Raw genomic sequence first — 18,880 nt, forward strand, 5'->3', positions numbered from 1 at the left:
AGGGTTAGGGTTTTTTTATTTTTAGGGTTAGGGTTTGGCTGTGGGCATCCTACAGGTTGGCGCTTGTTTGCTCTAACACCACTGTGAGGACTTCTTAGCCTATTAGTGATTTATAGGACATGATAAAAGATATAACATTGAAAGTAAGATGCTTAGAGTGGAAAGATGTGTTGTGTTGCATTGAGATACAAGGCCTTGTTAAATGAAGAGGCACATCCTTGATGTTGCATTGAGATACAAGGCCTTGTTAAATAGGGCGTGAATAGGTACAAATGAAGAGGCACATCCTTGATGAAAGAGAGACTCTTGAATGAATAGGATGATGTAGAGATGTGGCCTTTGATCAATATATGTGTCTCTTTGAATAGACGGGTCCTTTGGTGATACCCATGGGACAAGGTGTGACCCTTTATTGGTGTCCTTTCAATGATTAAGAATAATTAAGAGTAATTAGAGAAGTCACAATCATGACATGAGATGACTGGAAAACCTAGAATGCTCCTATCCCCACGAATCAAGACAAGCTCACAAACACCATCAACAATAGTGAAAGTGTCCTGCCTCCAATCAAGAATGGGTACATAATCCCTAAACCACTACATGCCAAGAATCATATCACCCCCCAAGAGAGGGGAGACAATGAAGTCTCGCTAAAATGTACTTTTGAACCATGAATGCGAACCGTTGAGCCTATGAGATATGTGAGTGCAAAGACCGGGTGTAAACCCGTCTACATCCAGATGATGGGGTACAAGTGTACAACTCATCTATTTACCCAACTGAGGAGAAATGGCATCCTCAAAGCTGTCCATATCAAAGATGACAATGAATTGTTGTCTCTTCACTGTGCCATAAGCACGAATGAGGGCTTTCTTTTGCTCCTCAACCTCCCCCTCTTGCTTATCTCATCAAAGACCACTATGGGTACTGCATTTAATACAGGTAAGAGTTGGATGGCGTTGGTGGCGGATGTGGGAGGTATAGATGCAACTGTGGCGGTGGCTACTGTGGAGACAGAGGTCTTGGAGGCTTATACAACTTGCCACTTGGTACAGTCTTTCTTACCATGTCCCACGGTGTGGCAGAAAAAACATCTCTTCTCCCCCTTATACCGCGTTTTCTCTTCTGGTTGGAGATATCCACCAATAATGCTCTCCTTGGCCTTTTCCTCAAGTGTTTTCTTAGGCTTGAAGTCTTTATCTTCTTGTGTTCTGAGGTGCTCTAGGAATCTTTCTTGTTGTCTTTGCTATTTTGAGCTCCCTTCTCCCCTTAGATGATGATTGTTGGGTGGTGGATGTTTAGTGGTTGTGGTGGTGGAGGAACTCGGTCCTTGGTGGGCCAGTGTAGGAAAAAGAGAGAACATGTTTACCCGCATAGCGGCTATCAGCTATTGGTTCCGGAGTTGCATAGCTTCACGTTCAAGCCTTTATCAGGTTGCTTGGCCTGCCCGTCTTTGGTCTTCTTCAGTCCTGCGTTTGGCATCCTCGGCCCTTTGTTCATCCTCACGTCGAGCTTCTTTGGCCCGTTAGTCTTCCGCCTTTTTGGCGTCTTCTTTTTGCCTTTGTTGCTCCATGATGAGGAACAATCTTTCCAATTCTCACAGCTCTTTTGGCTTGCTTCCTTGGCTTTTTTCAACCTCCTCCGCTTTTTTTTATTTGGTTGCTTCTTCTTTAGCCTCTATCTATTGCCTTAGCAATCTGTTTTGTGCCAAGAGTAATTTGATGAAGTCTTCTTTGCTTTGCGGAAGGTTCTATAGTGGTGGTGTCTTCTTTGTAGATCTCTCCTTCCATGTCTTCTTTCTAACGACCTCTCTCCTGAATTGTGGAGGCCAGGGTGGTTTTTCTTGACCGCAGTTTTACCATCCACAAAATGCTCACTTTTGGCTAGCCAAGTTGAGTTACAACCTGCAGCTCTGATAACAATGTGGCATGCAACAGGTTGATCGTCGTAACGCGCAACAAAGCTTTCTTTATACCCGTGACCTTATGCAATTCCACTTTACTTGAGAGAGAAGAGAAGAGAGAGAGAAGATAGAGTCAACACAGTATTGGGTCCCAATTGCCCGCTGAAGGCCCCCCCTACAAGCAGGAGCATTTGCTTATATTTCTTTGGAGAACTTTGTACAATGAATATGAAAGATAACTGAGGACTGCCCAATGCAAGGATGAAGTAGACTAAGCTCAACCATATGCTGTCCAAGCTCCTTTGATTTGCTCTTCAATGACCACTACGCAAACCCAGAACTAAGGGATGCACATATGCTGGCTGAATGCTGAAGAAGCTCTTTGCCAAGGCCTTGGGACTGTAGCACAATAAAGTGCTGAATGTATGCACAAGGCCAAAGGGCTCTAGGCACACATTACTACTCTTGCGACTACTTGTAGACTGAATTATGAGGATGATTTATGCTATCGACTGATCGTTTATTCATATAGGAGGTTTGCTGCTGGTCGGTCTGTTTTATGGACCAAAAGAAAGCTATTTTACAGCATTAAATGCTGTGCATGCTGTCCTTTGATGCTAGCCGGCTGGACACTACCCAACTTGCTGCTTTTGCAAGTTCTAATCCAGGCTGACTAATGCCTGTAGGCATTTTATGCTAGCTGACTGGGGGCCGGAGGTTTCTAGAGGCCGCCGACTAGCTGCCTATGCCCTCCATGTTTGCCTAGATGATGGCTTGTCCTGCTGAATGTGCTAGCTAGCCTTCAGAGGTTTGTAGAGGCCGCCGACTAGCTGCCAATGCCCTCCATGTTTGCCTAGATGATGGCTTGTCCTGCTGAATGTGCTAGCTAGGCTAGCTAGCTGACATGCCTAAGCAAGGTGGCTTAGGGTCTTTAGACCCGCATGCAAGGCAGCCCCCATGATGGGGTGCCTTATGGGCTGGCCCATGTGCATATGCCCTAAAAACGCTTGCTAATGCAATGCCTAATGCTAAGGTTGACCTCTACGTGAACCTATCCAATGAATTCTCCAAGTGGGTAAGAGGACTAACACATGCACTCTCTCTATGGCTGTGGAGACTAACCAACGTAGCTCGTACCTGACATGCCTCAGACTGGGGCTCACAATGGGGTCACGGCATATGACACAATATTCCTAGAAAAGGTATTCCTACTGCATGAATGTGGCATTGATTTAGAGCCAATATGTCACTTAGCACTCTAGTGCAGGGTGCATGTAACATTCTTGGTGCAACGGCACAGGATTCAAGGTGTTGACCCATGGAGTCAACCTCTTGTTTGATCGGTAATCATTGTACATGGAGAAATAGGTGCAGGCTAGTGAGGATTCCCGGGCACCCATGATCTTATACGTGGGAGCACACTCCTTTTGATAATAAACTACCTAAAAGGGGGTAAAGGGGGGGGTGCGGCGGGGGGAGGGAGGGTCGCTCCAGCATTCTGGCCCCTAGTGTGGTGCATAATTTCATTTTAGTTATTTGTGATTGGGTTGTGATTTATTGGCCGCATTATAGAGGACACCCAAGTTCGAAGTGTTATAGCGCCAAAAATTAGGTTAAATCAGCCAAAATTGATCCTCACTATCTCATAACACGATGCACAAGACCCCAAGAGGCCTTCGTGGCGAGTTTCCGTGCACAAATCAGCACGACTAGGTGACTCCAGCTTGCAATCCACACAAAGTAAAATGCAACAAAAAAAAATGCCAGTGAGGTAATAGCTCAAGTGGTGAAGGCGTTTGCCTAGGACCAAGAGGTCCTGGGTTCAAACCCCCCCTTATTGCTTCCTCGGTGGCATCGCCTACGGGCGGATAAATAAGTGCCTATGGGCGGGCACCTACAGGGCGGTGAAAACTTGGTAACTATGGGAGGACCTTGGGCCGAAGGCCAGTTGACAAAAAACACACACACACACACACACACACACACAAAATTTACATATATAGTTTAATCATTTCGTACTTTTCAATAAGTATGAAACATGTTTCATTGCAACTATAATCGCACATTCCCAACAGAGGATTGTGCGTGTCTTGTGCCATCTTTTAGTTGCCCTTACGGTTTCTTGCTTGTCAATTCTTGTAGGCCCTGTGCCTGCTGGCTACTGTAATCCATCATTGGCATGCAGCAACATCTACCCAGTATGTGCAAACCCTAAGCTAGTCTAACAGTAACTCATTCAAATGTGTCTTCTTGAGGGCTCACAAAGGTCTATGCTACTATGTACATGTCATCATTTGTCTTGACACATGCATCTAGGGAGTCCGGACTCCAGACTTAATGCATGTGACATTGTTGTGTCAAACTAAAAATCCATTCCTGAATATTATTTGCCTACCAAGTGTCTTGCCAAAACCATGGCTTGAACATTCATAAGGAATACAAGTATCCCGCATGCAAGAGCACACATTTCTTGTAAATTGTTATATGTTGTGGTATCTGCAGATACCCTATTAAAGGTGTAACTACGATACCCTATTAAAGGTGTAACTAATATACAAAAAGCTGGGGACAAGTCTAATATTGCATGGGACCAATACCCCTTCCATGTGTCAAAACCTAACTCGTTGATAAGGGACACCAAAAACAAGTAGGTAGGATCTCTGACACCTACAGTCCCATAAGACATGCACACTAACATTATGCTGTTTAGTGGATGGCAGGTACAAATCTTACCTTTGGGAGTAGTCTGACTTTTATGTTTCGAATTTTGATGTTGTAAATTTTACAATAATGATGTTTTAGTTCTTCAATAATGAGTACTGAGCAGGGTTTACTCAAGTAAAATATTTGACTGTTTGTTTTGAATATTTGTATAAGAGGGGATTGTCTAATTATCCACTAGATTGAGTGGTTACTGAGTAGGCTAGAACACACACACCCACACACACAAGGCATGTCACATGCAGTTTGCACTGTAGTGCATGGTGACAAGATGGCTCATCATCATCAGTGCAACATTGTACATTATTAGTACCTTTTAGGATGATAATTGTCGTACGCCGCCGTGACCCCATTGTAATCCTCAGTCCAGGATAAGTCAGGCACGAGCTACGTCGGTCATTCTCACCCTTAGACAACCAACCAGTCAGTCAATCCAAGTCCCTTAACCCACTTGAAGAGATGCATTCATGCATGTAGAGTCAATAGAAGCCTTAGAGTTTGCATTAGGACAAGCATTTATGCATAGCATTCATCCCATATGCATGTAGGCCATCTAGACCATTGCAGAAGTCTTCAGATATCATCTAGTAGTCATCAAAATTTATCTAGTATTATTCCCATAATTTACAGCATTTATTGGGCATTTTTACATCATTTATATATTTTTGCCTGGACAAGTGCAGTCAGCCAGCTCTGTAGCCATCCCTTGTCCATATAACTAGCTAAGCATGTAGTCCTTTCATTCATTCATATCATAATCAACATTGAAGCACTCAACGCTTGGAGTCTTCAACACAAGGAGCATAAGCGATTGCAAAATTCAGCACATCAGCCTTCAACGTTTTCCTCATCAGCATATAGGAGCATCAACGCTTGAGTAATTCAGCCTCCATGCAGTAAAACGCAGCATCTACAGCATTCAGCCTTCAGTACCCCTTGCATTTTCAGCATTCGTACAGTTTTCAGCACCCTCATATGCATCGTTTTGCTACAGCCACTTGGTGAAGCCTCAGATTTGCAGCCTTTCTACATCCGTTGGGAAGAGTGCATAGGCTCGAGATTGGTCATCATTGGTGCTTCTACAGCCGTGTACAGTTCAGCCTGACTCTTGGTCTTCCGAGATCTTGCGTTTGGCTTATCGTCAATCCACCGTCTCTTCAAGCAAATACTATTCCGGTAACGAGATAGGGGGCCCTTCAATGGGTAATTCGGGACCCCATACGGTGTACAGTTTCTCTCTCTCTCTCTCTCTCTCTCTCTCTCTCTCTCTCTCTCTAATCTCTTAAAGTTTGAAAACTTAAAGTGGATTGCTAAACTTGCGAAACTCACAATATAGAAGACGGTGTGAGCATTTGTGTGACAGGATCCTCAAATTACAAATACTTCCGCTGTATGTTACAAGGCAGCTTCTGAATTATCTGCAATTCAGTACTTCTCCAGCCTTGTTTTAATACATTCCTATCGTGGAAGGCCATTGGACAAGCATATTGACTCTTAAAAAGAGGCTATCTAATCATACAAAACAGGAGGAAGAAACGTGTGATACTTACTACTTTCACCTCCTCGATGCACTCCTCCAATACCTCCAGTAACAAAAACATGAATGCCAACCTAAAAGCAATCCAATTGAGTCGGGGCTTCAAATATAGAACAATTCTGAAGAAACTTATGCACACATACACATTGCATGTCTATATCACTATCTTTACAAATAGAAGAGCCTATGTGGAAATAACCTTAGCAGCAAAAAACATGGTGGCTGAAACAGTGGTAGCCCCATTCCCTCTCCTTGCAACCTGCATGATGCATCACACAAGTTTTGAGTTAAAATCTCAAAGTTGTATAGCAGAGCATATATAAAAAAGCATGCCTTCTTTTTTATTACTCTCCTCGTAAAGTAACCAAAAAACTTTGCAATAAACTACTCTAAACAATTGCATAAATACTCACCTCACTTGGCCATCCTCATGGATGCATACCATGGACAAACTCCTTAAATAGGTAGTAGTGGCATGCAGAAGTCGGGTCAGGTGGATTACAAACAGCCACATGCTTATTAATCCAGGTTCACTCGGTCTAGCCCAATATGTTAGTGCAGAACGGCATAACATTCTCACACACAATGTGGAAGAAAGGTAATATCAGCATCCTGCGTGAGTTGGTATAGCAATAAGCTGCTCATGCTTGCAGCCCAAGGGCACAAAATCCCACTACCAGTTTCACATGCACCCATGCACTGAGGTGTAGTGTGACACACTGGCTCATCATCAGTGATGTACTTACACAGAAAATAGTACCTTTTTAAGAATATTTGTCGTACGCTACGACCTCATTGTGAGCCCTAGTCTGCGACATGGCAAGCACAAGCTACATAGGTCAGTCTCCCAGCCTTAGGTGTCAAGGTTAGTCCCTTAACCCACTTGGAGAACAAGCATGTCAAGGTCATCTATGGTTAAGTCACTCCTTTAGGAGCATTTAGAACAGGTTAGCAAAGGATGAAAAGGCTCTAGGCCAGCCTAAAAACCTTGGACGTTTAGGGCATCAAATGCCATATCCAAGGCCTTGAAAGTCCAATCAGCAGTCTTTCAAGCCCTACAACAGCAGTCGGCCACCAAAACAGAAGTCGGCCAGCAGTATGGAACAAGCGCTTCACACGTGTGAGCAAAGACCTGATTTTAATATTTTATAGCATTTAATGTCCAATATTGGGCAGTTGTGGCATTATTTGCTGGCCAACAGCAATTTATCTTCACCGACCAACCACATGTGTCTCATATCTAAGCAGCCTACATTCCCTTGCATAAATCATCTCATTATTCATTCAGTTCAGCGATAGTTAGTTCAGTGTAGAACATGTGTGCCTAAAGACTTTGGTCTTTTGCATGCATAAATCTCAGCCAAGCACTTAGTGCTTCAGTCCCAAGGCAGCCCCGAAGTTTACTTAGGCATCCAGCTTCAATAGTGCATCTCCCTCAGAAGATCTCGGTGTCCATGAAGTGGCTTCAAAGTTGTCTTCAACCCGCTTGAGGTTCTGCAGACGTGGATTGGAGTTAATCCATGGAATATATATTCCCACGTTTCTCACTTTTATGAATTCTCCTAGACGGGTTTAGCCTGAGACACCTTTCTAAATCCGGGCGATCATAGCTTACTTTATGCGTACGCGGGTGAATCCGTACATGCATGGGAGTATTGGTTGCATCGTCTTGATTTGTTCAGTTTACTGACGATCATATCACGCTTCAGAGACTTGACAGCTCTCATTTCTGTCAGGGGATGGAGATTGTAGGCAGACCTGACCAGTGTCCGATTTGTTGTCGACAGGGCCACATTACTAGAGATTGTCCTAGATCGAGAGGCCACGCTGGGAGGCAGCGTGATCCTACCCAATCTCTAGAAGATGCCTCCTGCAGCTGCCCAGACTCTTGTTGCCCCTATGTCCCAATACAACACACAACGGTCGATTGTGGTTAGAGATGGCATGTGCCCTCATACCCCTTTACCCGCACCGTTAGAGGAGCACCCCAACCCTTTTGCAGCTCTTGCCTCAAAGGATGTGGATCCTTCTTTGGAGGATGAGGCTCTGCAAGCACAGGATTTGGATCCCTCGCAGGAGCATGTAACATTACAGATACAGGATGATGTTGGTCAATCGCATTATCATGATTCCTCTTCAATTTTGAGGACTAGCCTTGGCTTTTACCCGGAGTGGGAACGAGAGGTAAGGTTTTCATTCGTCAGATTTTCCCTCCCTTACCTATGCGAGACGTACCTCCGTCTCTAAAGGGAGTCCTTCGTCGACCACAAGATCTGGTCGTTCCTACTCTGAGTCCTTATGAGGATTGTCTCATGGAACATTCAAGGTCTTGGGGGTTTCTTTCCACGTCGGCGAAAACATATTGTCAAAACTCAGCTTCACAGTGCAGTTACACGTGGGCCTATGGATGTATTGCTCTTGCAAGAGCATAAATTGGATGCTAGCCAGTGTGGGAGATCAGGTAATCTTCTTTCGGGACACACCATTTGGTCGCCAACCATTGGTATCGAAGGTGGTGTTTGTATTTCTGTTTCAAATGTGGTTTTGCCTTGCATATTGAACATGGTGTCATTTTACCTGCAAGAGCACAATGGTACCTTCTTATGCAGGGTGTTACACGCATTGGTATTCTTAACCTCTATGCTCCTAACCATAGAGGTGAGAGGATTGTCTTTTGGAAATCTCTCACTATGTTGATGCCTCATGCTAACCATTGAATTATTGGTAGGGATTTTAACATAGTTGAGATGCCACTGGATAAAATAGGTGGGCATGAGGGCTTGGTGCATCCTCTTGAGAGAGCGTCTTGGAAGAGGTTTATACTCTCCATTCATGGCAGAGATTGATGGCGCATGAGGATGACATTCCAAGGAGACCATCCACTCTTCTTTATTCATGGTCTAATAGGAGAAGGGATGCAAGATGAAACCGGCCTCTGATAGAAACCAGAGTGCGGTAGACTAGCAGTCACCCGTCCACTTGTAGTCTAGATATGAAAACAGAAAAGATTGGGGCTAGAGTGCCCAAATCTGAAAACAAAGCGACACCTGCCAAAAGTATGAAAGGCTGAGTACAACAAAAAAAGCCAAGAGATTACACCTGTATGTCCGATCTGACGGCCCACAATACCTCTTAGCACAGAGGATACATGCACATAGATCTGTGTCTCAAAGCAACACATTGTGCCTCCCTCTGATCAACCAAGACCACTAAGCAGGGCAGCCATGAGCATACATCTGGCATAACTCAAGTACATGATTCAACATCTCAGCTCATACATACATGTATTGTCCAAACTCTGTCTCAACCCTTGTCAATCTGCCATACCCCTCCTCTCACAAGGGGCCAGATAGCTCATATCTGCAACAGACATCAAGCAGTAGAAAGAGAGGTAAATGAACAGATGAGGAGCTTACCAAAATCAGCCCGTGTATTTGCACTGGAGGAAGCAACGGTACCAATCTGTACTTGCAGGCACTTGTTTCCACAACCCTGCTTCACATGCATGTACGTACTTGTCTGTACCCTCCTCCTTGTGTCCAACTATATGCTGTACAGATCTGAAAAACAGCACTATACCAAATCTGTACTTGATTGTACCTGTCCGTACAGGACTGTACGGACTGTACCTGCAGTAACCAGCAGTATTCCGCTTGCTGTCTGGATATTAGTCGCCTGCGCCGCCTGCAACAGATGAGGCGCCTGCTCTCAGCTGTACCTGCCTGAACACAGTCCAACGCTGCTTGCTCCAAAGCTGTCCGTACACTGTACGGCAGTCGTACAGTGCTGTACGACCTGTACCAGATCCAGCAGCCACCTGTGGTAGTCGCCTGGTTCAGCAGATGTACACGCAGCCAGCTGTGCGCAGCAGTCCCAGAGAGAGAGTACTGGCAGCAGCCTGTCCGTACAGGGCTGTACGGCTGATTTGCACTCAGAAAAACAGCAGCAGCACAACTTCTCAATCGACTCTTCCTCTTCCTGCTTTTCCACGCATGAGAACAAGCAAGGATGCTCCACGACTCCTTTTCCCAAAAAGAAGAGAGAGAGGGAGGAGAGAGAAGCACACACTCCAAAAGTGGAGTGGCCCCCTCTCCTTAATAATCCTAGGGCCCCAAACTTTAAAAGTCCCTAGGGGCCACTACATTAAAAGTTTAACGTTCTAGTTCCCCCCCTTCACACCTAGGGATGTCCACACATCATTAACTCTGTCCGGGCACCCCCCATGTGAATCATTCAATATTCTGACTCAGCAACCACCATGCCCACACTTGTGCTGTTCCATTTTCACAGGGCCATGACATGCTCTGGAATCAGAATCTCATCAAGTTCCTCAACTTCCGGCTGAGCCTCATCTGATAGATCCTCAGGCACATCCCCACGGAAAGGTCTAAGAAGACTCACGTGAAAAGCATTGTGAATCCTCCAGTGATCTGGTAACTTCAAACGATAGGTTACCTCACCAATCTTTTCCAAAACCTGAAAAGGCCCATAATATCGCATGCTCAACTTAGGGAATAAGCGCTCTTTACCCTTCATCTTCTTGAGTCTAGCCTTTTCAAAGCGCAAAAGAACCCAATCACCCAATGCAAACTGTAAATCACATCTGTGACGGTCTGCGGCTTTCTTTTGCTTCTGCTGAGTTTTCTGGAGTGCCAACTTAACCCTCCGATAAGCTTCATCCAAACTTTCCACATACTGATCAGCCTCAAAGATCTTATCCTTTGTATGCAAAATGGGCGGTACCTTCTTCCCTCCTTCCACAATCTCAAAAGGCGCCTTGCCTGTCGAGGTATGTACAGTGTTGTTATATGCAAACTCCACCAAAGGAAGATATTTTTCCCATTGTTGCTTGTGCTCTGACACATAACACTTGAGAAGATCCAACACTGTAGAGTTAGCCTCTTCTGACTGACCATCTGTTTGTGGATGAAATGACGATGAAAACTTGAGAGTTGTACCCATGTTGTCAAACAACCCTCTCCAGAACAAACTCGTCATCCGTGGATCACAGTCACTAATGATAGACGTAGGCAAGCCATGATACTTGAAGATCTTCGCCATGAACAACTTCACCATATGATCCACTTTGATCGTCTTACGCACGGGAATGAAATGGGCCTGCTTACTGAACCTGCATATGATAGTCCAAATGCCATCATTGCCCGTTTGTGTTCGTGGAAGATCAAATATAAAATCCATGGCAATGCTCTCCCAAGGTCTATCTGGAATAGGTAAAGGCTGTAATAACCCTGGTGTCTTCTGACGGTCAAACTTTACCTTCTGACATACGATGGCTTGCCTCACAAAGGCATCAACATCTCTTCTCAAGGTTGGCCAATAAAAGAAAGTCTCCACTGCTTTTACCGTGGCGTCAATACCTCTATGACCTGCATACGGTGGAGCATGACTTTCAATCATAACCTTGAGTCGCAATGGCCTGGTAACACACAGTCTGCCATGCATCAATAAAAACCCATCTCTGAGAGTATAGTGCTCATGCCGCTGACCCTCAGACATCTGATCATACAACCTTTCAAAGTCCTCATCATGGGCATACTGCTCTTTCATTTCATCAAGCTCATGATGATAAGCAAGTGAAACTGCAGAGACCTGTGGCTTGCGTGACAAAGCATCTGCCACTACATTCTTTTTGCCTTCCACATGCACAATCTGGAAGTGAAACATTGACAAAAAGTTTGCCCAACGCATATACTTCTCTGAAAGCTTAGTTTGCGTGAGGAAATAACGCAAGGTCTGATGATCTGTCTGTACAGTGAAATCAGCCCCAAGCAAGTAGTGTTTCCATGTAGAAAGAGCGTGAATTACAGCCAACATCTCTTTCTCATAAACCTGTAAATGCTTCTCAGCATCTTGCAATACTCTACTCTCATAGGCTATGACATGTCCCTCTTGCATGAGAACTGCACCAATGCTACTTCCACATGCATCACACTGGACAACAAAAGCCTTTCGCAGGTCCGGTAACACCAATACTGGGTCCGAAGTAAGCTTTTCTTTGAGCTTTTTGAATGCTGTAATTTCCCGATCAGCCCATCTAAACGGAGTTGCCTTCTTCGTCAAAGCATGAAGAGGCGAAGCAATTTCAGCAAAGTGCCGTATGTACCGCCTGTAATAGGAACACAATCCTAGAAAACTGCGTACATCATGCACGGTCCTCAAAGCTGGCCAATTAAGTATTGCTTCCACCTTTGCTGGATCCATACGGACTCCATGCCAGACACAATATGCCCCAAGAAATGTATCTCCTGCAAAAAGAACTCACTCTTCTTGCCATTAACAACCAGCCTATGGTTTTTGAGTTCTGCAAACACAATGGCCAAATGCCTTCTATGCTCTTCCTCAGTTTGTGAATGCACAATCATATCATCAAAGAATGTGCCCACAAACTCTCTATGAGGCCTGAAAATCCTGTCCATCATTCTGTTAAATGTGGCAGGCGCATTTGTCAAACCAAAGGACATAACCAAGAACTCATACAATCCAAACGTGGTTCGGAATGCTGTCTTATGCACGTCCTCGGGTCTAATGCGTATCTGATGATACCGGCTTTTCAAGTCAATACGACTAAAAATTGTGGAGCCCTGTAAGCGGTCCAAAATGTCATCGATCCTCGGTATGGGGAATCGATTCTTAATGGTATTCTTGTTCAGCGCCCTGTAGTCAATACACATGCGCCAAGAACCATCCTTCTTCTGCACCAAGAGTGCAGGTGAGCAAAAGGGTGATGAGCTAGGCTGTATCAACCCCTTATTCAAAAGCTCCTGCACCTGACTCATAATCTCTTCCTGTTGGGCTGCACTAACACGGTACGGCGGTCTATTCGGTGGAGTACTACCAGGAATCAGATCAATGGCATGATCTTCTGGCCTCTCAGGAGGAAGTTCTCCTGGCAATGACTCGGAAAAACAATCTTGAAACCCACATAAGAAATCAGTCCTGTCCTTATCTAACATAGACAAATTAGACTTAGACTCATCATCCTGTGCATCCTTTACATAAATCAAGTACGCGGAAAGATGCTTTTTCATTATTGACGAAATCGCCGAAGCGGATACAATAGGAACAGATTCCCCTTTGAGTTTTACATCCAATACATGTTCTTTCCCTCTATGAGTCAGAGTGATTTTCCTATTGTAAGTATCCACCACCGCATGTACCCTGTGGCACCATGGCATCCCCAACAAAACATCACAGCCATCCAAAGGCATGATGAAGAACTCTTCGCTGTCCACATAACCCTGCAAATGAAGCCGAAGCTTCCCAATGATAGGAGTAACGGGTTCTGCATACCCTGGACAAGCCATATTAGCCTCATGTAACGGCCCCATCTCCTCTGCGCAAATCCCCAATCGGCCAGCCAAATCTGGTGAAATGAAGTTGGCTCTAGCACCTGTGTCAAAGAAGATCAAGGCATTCTGATCTCTCACTTTGCCCCATGCCTTGCACAACTCTGTAGCTTCACCACCTGGCTGTTCCCCCACAAGATCAGGAACTAAGCCTGCAGAAGGCTTTGGTTTCTTTGACTTGGGCTCTCCTTTATTGTCAGAGTCCTGGGACTTTCTTTTGGGACAATTGAATGACATATGTCCCTCTTCAGTACAGTAAAAACACTTATGAGCATCTCTCAAAGCCTGTCTTTCCTCAGAAGTCCTCTTGGGCATTGGCAACTTCTTATACTTTGTCTCTGAAGACCCTTTAGCATCACGAGAAGCATGCCCAAATTTTTCAGCTTTCTTGCCCAATTTCTTACTGCCTTTAAACCCAGATGAACCTCCAGTGAGTAACGCATTAGCTGTCATAGCATTTTCAATCATCTGTGACATGTTCGTTACTCTTGTCTTTATACAATAATCTCGTACCTCTTTGGGCAGCCCACAACAATACTTCTCTACCTGCTCAGATAATGGCACCGCACGATAAGAAGTCACTGGGAGTAAAGCTTCCCAAAACTTCTTGTTATAATCCTCCAAATTCTCACACTTTGAAGCATCCAACTTGTGCCATGCAGTCATAACATCCACCTCAAATGTAGATGTGAGCCATACGGAAGAGAAAACCTCTTTAAATTGGACCCATGTGGTGGGTGCTATACCCTGCAAAAGAAGAGTAGACCACCATTGCAAAGCATTGCCCTTGAGAAAAGTGGCAGCTTTCCTCACCTTAGAGGACTCTGTATAATTCCCACCAGAAAAAGCAGCATCAAACTGCTGTAAAAAGGTAAGTGCTTTAAGTTTATCCTTGGCCCCACTGAATGTATCAAACTTCACTGCAGCTCCCCCTTCCTTGTAATCCTTCGCCTTTCCCATAGGCGTTAGATTATCATATGGAAGTGGCTTCGCAAGATTGCTGCCCCCAACATTCATGCCCATCATTGGGTCAACATTTCCTATTCCCATACCAGGCATACCATACATTCCAGCCATGTTTCCAAACATTCCGTTATGCGTACCTGGCTGCATACCACCAAACATATTGCCTTGCATCCCAGGTTGCATGCCTCCAAACATATTTCCTTGCATACCGGACTGCATACCACCATACATATTCCCCTGCATACCAGGCTGAAAATTAGCTCCAAAAGGCCCGTGCATACCCATGCCTCCCTGAGGATAACCCCCAGTCATAGATTGGAACACCGAGCCACCACCAAAATAACCTGGATGCATATTCTGCTGAGGAATAGGTGGCTGTCCATAGAAGGAACTCTGAGAGTTTACACCATAAGCATGCTGCATATTCGGAAACTGGCCAAAAGATGGTTCCTGTGGGATGGCACCACTATGACCCTGAGGAAGATTCTTAGAACGAACCTTCTTCTTCTTTTTCTCGGGCTCTGTGCAGGATCTCATAAATTCAGCAAATCTCTCACTCTGTGTGAGCTGCATAAATACATCCATAACACTAGCCAAACGATCTTTGAACCGAGCATCATCATCCTCTTTACCATGTACATCCTCTGGCTGTGTTACATCCTCATAAGGCTCAGCATCTGCAGCCTGTTCTCCTGCATGAATATCCTCGGATACATCTCTCTCAGGAGAAGTCTCTTGCTCTTCCTCTTCATGATAGTACTCATCCTCTGTATCAAACATGTTTGCTGAATTTTTCAGCGATGGCTTTCTTCGAGGCAACCACGAGCTCACCCCCTTCAGAAAGCTGATGATTGGTCCCGGCAATAGAACCTTGAAACCGGCCTCTGATAGAAACCAGAGTGCGGTAGACTAGCAGTCACCCGTCCACTTGTAGTCTAGATATGAAAACAGAAAAGATTGGGGCTAGAGTGCCCAAATCTGAAAACAAAGCGACACCTGTTGGCCCCAAAGCTTGGCGCCCCTTGCGGTATTTCTTTATTCAATTCCAAAAGTATGAAAGGCTGAGTACAACAAAAATCAGCCAAGAGATTACACCTGTATGTCCAATCTGACGGCCCATAATACCTCTTAGCACAGAGGATACATGCACATAGATCTGTGTCTCAAAGCAACACACTGTGCCTCCCTCTGATCAGCCAAGACCACTAAGCAGGGCAGCCATGAGCATACATCTGGCATAACTCAAGTACATGATTCAACATCTCAGCTCATACATACATGTACTGTCCAAACTCTGTCTCAACCCTTGTCAATCTGCCATACCCCTCCTCTCACAAGGGGCCAGATAGCTCATATCTGCAACAGACATCAAGCAGTAGAAAGAGATGAACAGATGAGGAGCTTACCAAAATCAGCCCGTGTATTTGCACTGGAGGAAGCAACGGTACCAATCTCTACTTGCAGGCACTTGTTTCCACAACCCTGCTTCACACGCATGTACGTACTTGTCTGTACCCTCCTCCTTGTGTCCAACTATATGCTGTACAGATCTGAAAAACAGCACTATACCAAATCTGTACTTGATTGTACCTGTCCATACAGGGCTATACGGACTGTACCTGCAGTAACCAGCAGTATTCCGCCTGCTGTCTGGATATTAGTCTCCTGCGCCGCCTGCAACAGATGAGGCGCCTGCTCTCAGCTGTACCCGCCTGAACACAGTCCAACGCTGCTTGCTCCAAAGCTGTCCGTACACTGTACGGCAGCCGTACAGTGCTATACGACCTGTACCAAATCCAGCAGCCACCTGTGGTAGTCACCTGCTACAGTCGCCTGGTTCAGCAGATGTACACGCAGCCAGCTGTGCGCAGCCAGTCCCAGAGAGAGAGTACTTGCAGCAGCCTGTCCGTACAGGGCTGTACGGCTGATTTGCACTCAGAAAAACAGCAGCAACACAACTTCTCAATCGACTCTTCCTCTTCCTGCTTTTCCACGCATGAGAACAAGCAAGGATGCTCCACGACTCCTTTTCCCAAAAAGAAGAGAGAGAGGGAGGAGAGAGAAGCACACACTCCAAAAGTGGAGTGGCCCCCTCTCCTTAATAATCCTAGGGCCCCAAACTTTAAAAGTCCCTAGGGGCCACTAAGGCCTAGGGGCAACTTTAATAAACATTAAAAGTTTAATGTTCTAGTTCCCCCCCCTTCACACCTAGGGATGTCCACACATCATTAACTCTGTCCGGGCACCCCCCATGTGAATCATTCAATATTCTGACTCAGCAACCACCATGCCCACACTTGTGCTGTTCCATTTTCACAGGGCCATGACACAAGATGTATTTATGCACGGTTAGACCGGTTTTATGTGGATGATTGGGTGCTTGACAAAGGGGGCCATACTTTTAATGCTACAGGCACTTCAAAATCAGATCATTGTCAAGTGGTTTTATGCATTAGAGATTTGAGTCGCCATGGATCAACACCTCATGTACGCATCCCTAATTATTTATTCTCAAATGCAAAGCTATCAAGTACAGCGCAGATATTGGCATCGGCTTTGGCATTCATACAAAAGGAGCCAGATCTCTCATTTCTTTCGGTTATTTTTACATGGTGGGCTCCCCACCAATGAGTGGAGATCGTTTTACGGTGTAGCACCTACCTACCCGAGATGTGCAGCAAATTCTGAGACTATACAGCATTGTTTATGGGGATGTAGCACTACACATCGTATTTGGGGTTCTTTACCCCAACTTAAGGACAAATTGAGTGGTTGCACCATGTATGTTACTCGGGGGGCAGTTGCTTGGCTTTCCCAATCTGGTCCGCAGCTTTTCTACGAGAGCTATGATACAGACACTACTATTTTCATTCGTAGAGGTATTGCCCAGCATGGTTTGTTCCAAGATGTTCCTCACTCACATTATCCACCTCCCAGACACCGGTTGGGAGATTGTCGCCAATATTACAACATGGCAAATCTGGAGAGCTAGATGCACATAGGTAATTGAGGGTGTCCAAATTTTTAAGTCTCAGTGCATTTGCACCATATGGGGTGATGTTGCATACGCGGAAAACTTGTTGTACTGATCCACAGCCCTAAGCATACTTAAGAACAATGATACTAATTACTTATGATTAAGACAAAGAGGAGAAAGAAAGAAAAGAAAGATATATTAAGCGTCTACTAAAGACCCAATGGGCCTATGAGATCAAAGTGATACAATAATGTCCATGGCATATCTCATCATGGAATGGAAAACAAAACAGAAAGAAAACATAAACATAGCTATCTCACGGGGGTGATACAAAACTGTCCATGGAAACTCATCATGGAGTACTAAGAACATAGAAACATGAGAGCAACATCAGCTCCGAGTAGATGGTATACCACTTTCCAAAATATCAAGCATGGGGCTGAAGAGTATGGCCGAGAGGTCTCCCTCAGCTATGTCACGTGGAAAGGTAGCTCGATGGCGGTGGAGATTAGGTGTCAAGTTTTCTGTATTACTATGGTACAAAAAGGTTGCTTACTGCTTGTACATGATGTAGGCCTGTGGTCAATCCCATAGGGGTTGACTTGGGCACCTTCTTCAATTCTCTACTTTGCTATGACTAAATGAGAAATTATGAACTGAGTTATGGCTTGCTTAATGCTAAAAATGAGTAGCTGCTTAAATATGATGCTGAGGGTCCAGTCGGCCAGCACTACAGGCTGTCGGCCTGTTTGGTGGACAAGTACATGATAAACTTCTACATTTAATGCTGCATTGACTTTCTGGTCTGCCCACACCTGCTGCCAATAACCGACAACTTGTATGGAGCATTTGCTACCAGCCGACAGGCCGTGGCTGCCAGCCGATAGGCCCCATATCCTCCTTCATGGACTGTCCTGCTGATGATGATGTAGATGATGATGTTGATGGTGAAGATGGTACTTCTGGTGCTGATGGTGATCATGCTGATGATGTGCCTGCTAATGCTACTGAAGATGATGCTTATTCTACTCATGATAATGCTGCTACACTGATGAGACTGATGAATGACTGAACTATTGATTAGTCAAGGATTAAGACAGGTCCTACATAGGATTAGCCATGGCACAGACGTGCACGTGACATTCCCTTGTGCTAAACTTGATGACGGGGGACACTCTATCATCCTTCCTCCCTGGACTTGACTTTGAATTGCCACTGCTTACTGACTTTGACTTCTACTAACCTTGACTTTAACTGACTCATATTTTTGGTCTGAACACCTTCACTCCTGATCTCCACTTCCAAGTCTTTGATGAAGAACTGAGTATCTGTTCACTATTGTCCCCATGCCTGCTTTTCCCTTAACCTTGACACAGTGCCGGGTCACCTGCCAGAACTGATCATGCTTG

The 18,880-nt window shown here is 45.0% G+C and overlaps 1 protein-coding gene across 9 annotated transcripts in view; it reads right to left on the minus strand.

The window, feature by feature from the left end:
* LOC147616205 (pseudouridine-5'-phosphate glycosidase-like) overlaps nucleotides 1–18,880 on the minus strand; it is a 92,963-nt gene that overhangs the window by 21,430 nt on the left and 52,653 nt on the right. For all 9 annotated transcript variants that reach the window (XM_086777221.1, XM_086777219.1, XM_086777218.1 and 6 more), the window contains 2 exons: nucleotides 6,361–6,420; nucleotides 6,175–6,235 (listed from right to left, as the gene is read on the minus strand). In XM_086777221.1, coding sequence (XP_086633347.1) covers nucleotides 6,175–6,235; nucleotides 6,361–6,420 — 121 coding nt within the window. The remainder of the gene's footprint in view (nucleotides 1–6,174; nucleotides 6,236–6,360; nucleotides 6,421–18,880) is intronic.

This window comes from Cibotium barometz, chromosome 38, assembly GCF_041138505.1.
Source record: "Cibotium barometz isolate CiBa-2024 chromosome 38, ASM4113850v1, whole genome shotgun sequence".
NCBI lineage: Eukaryota > Viridiplantae > Streptophyta > Polypodiopsida > Cyatheales > Cibotiaceae > Cibotium > Cibotium barometz.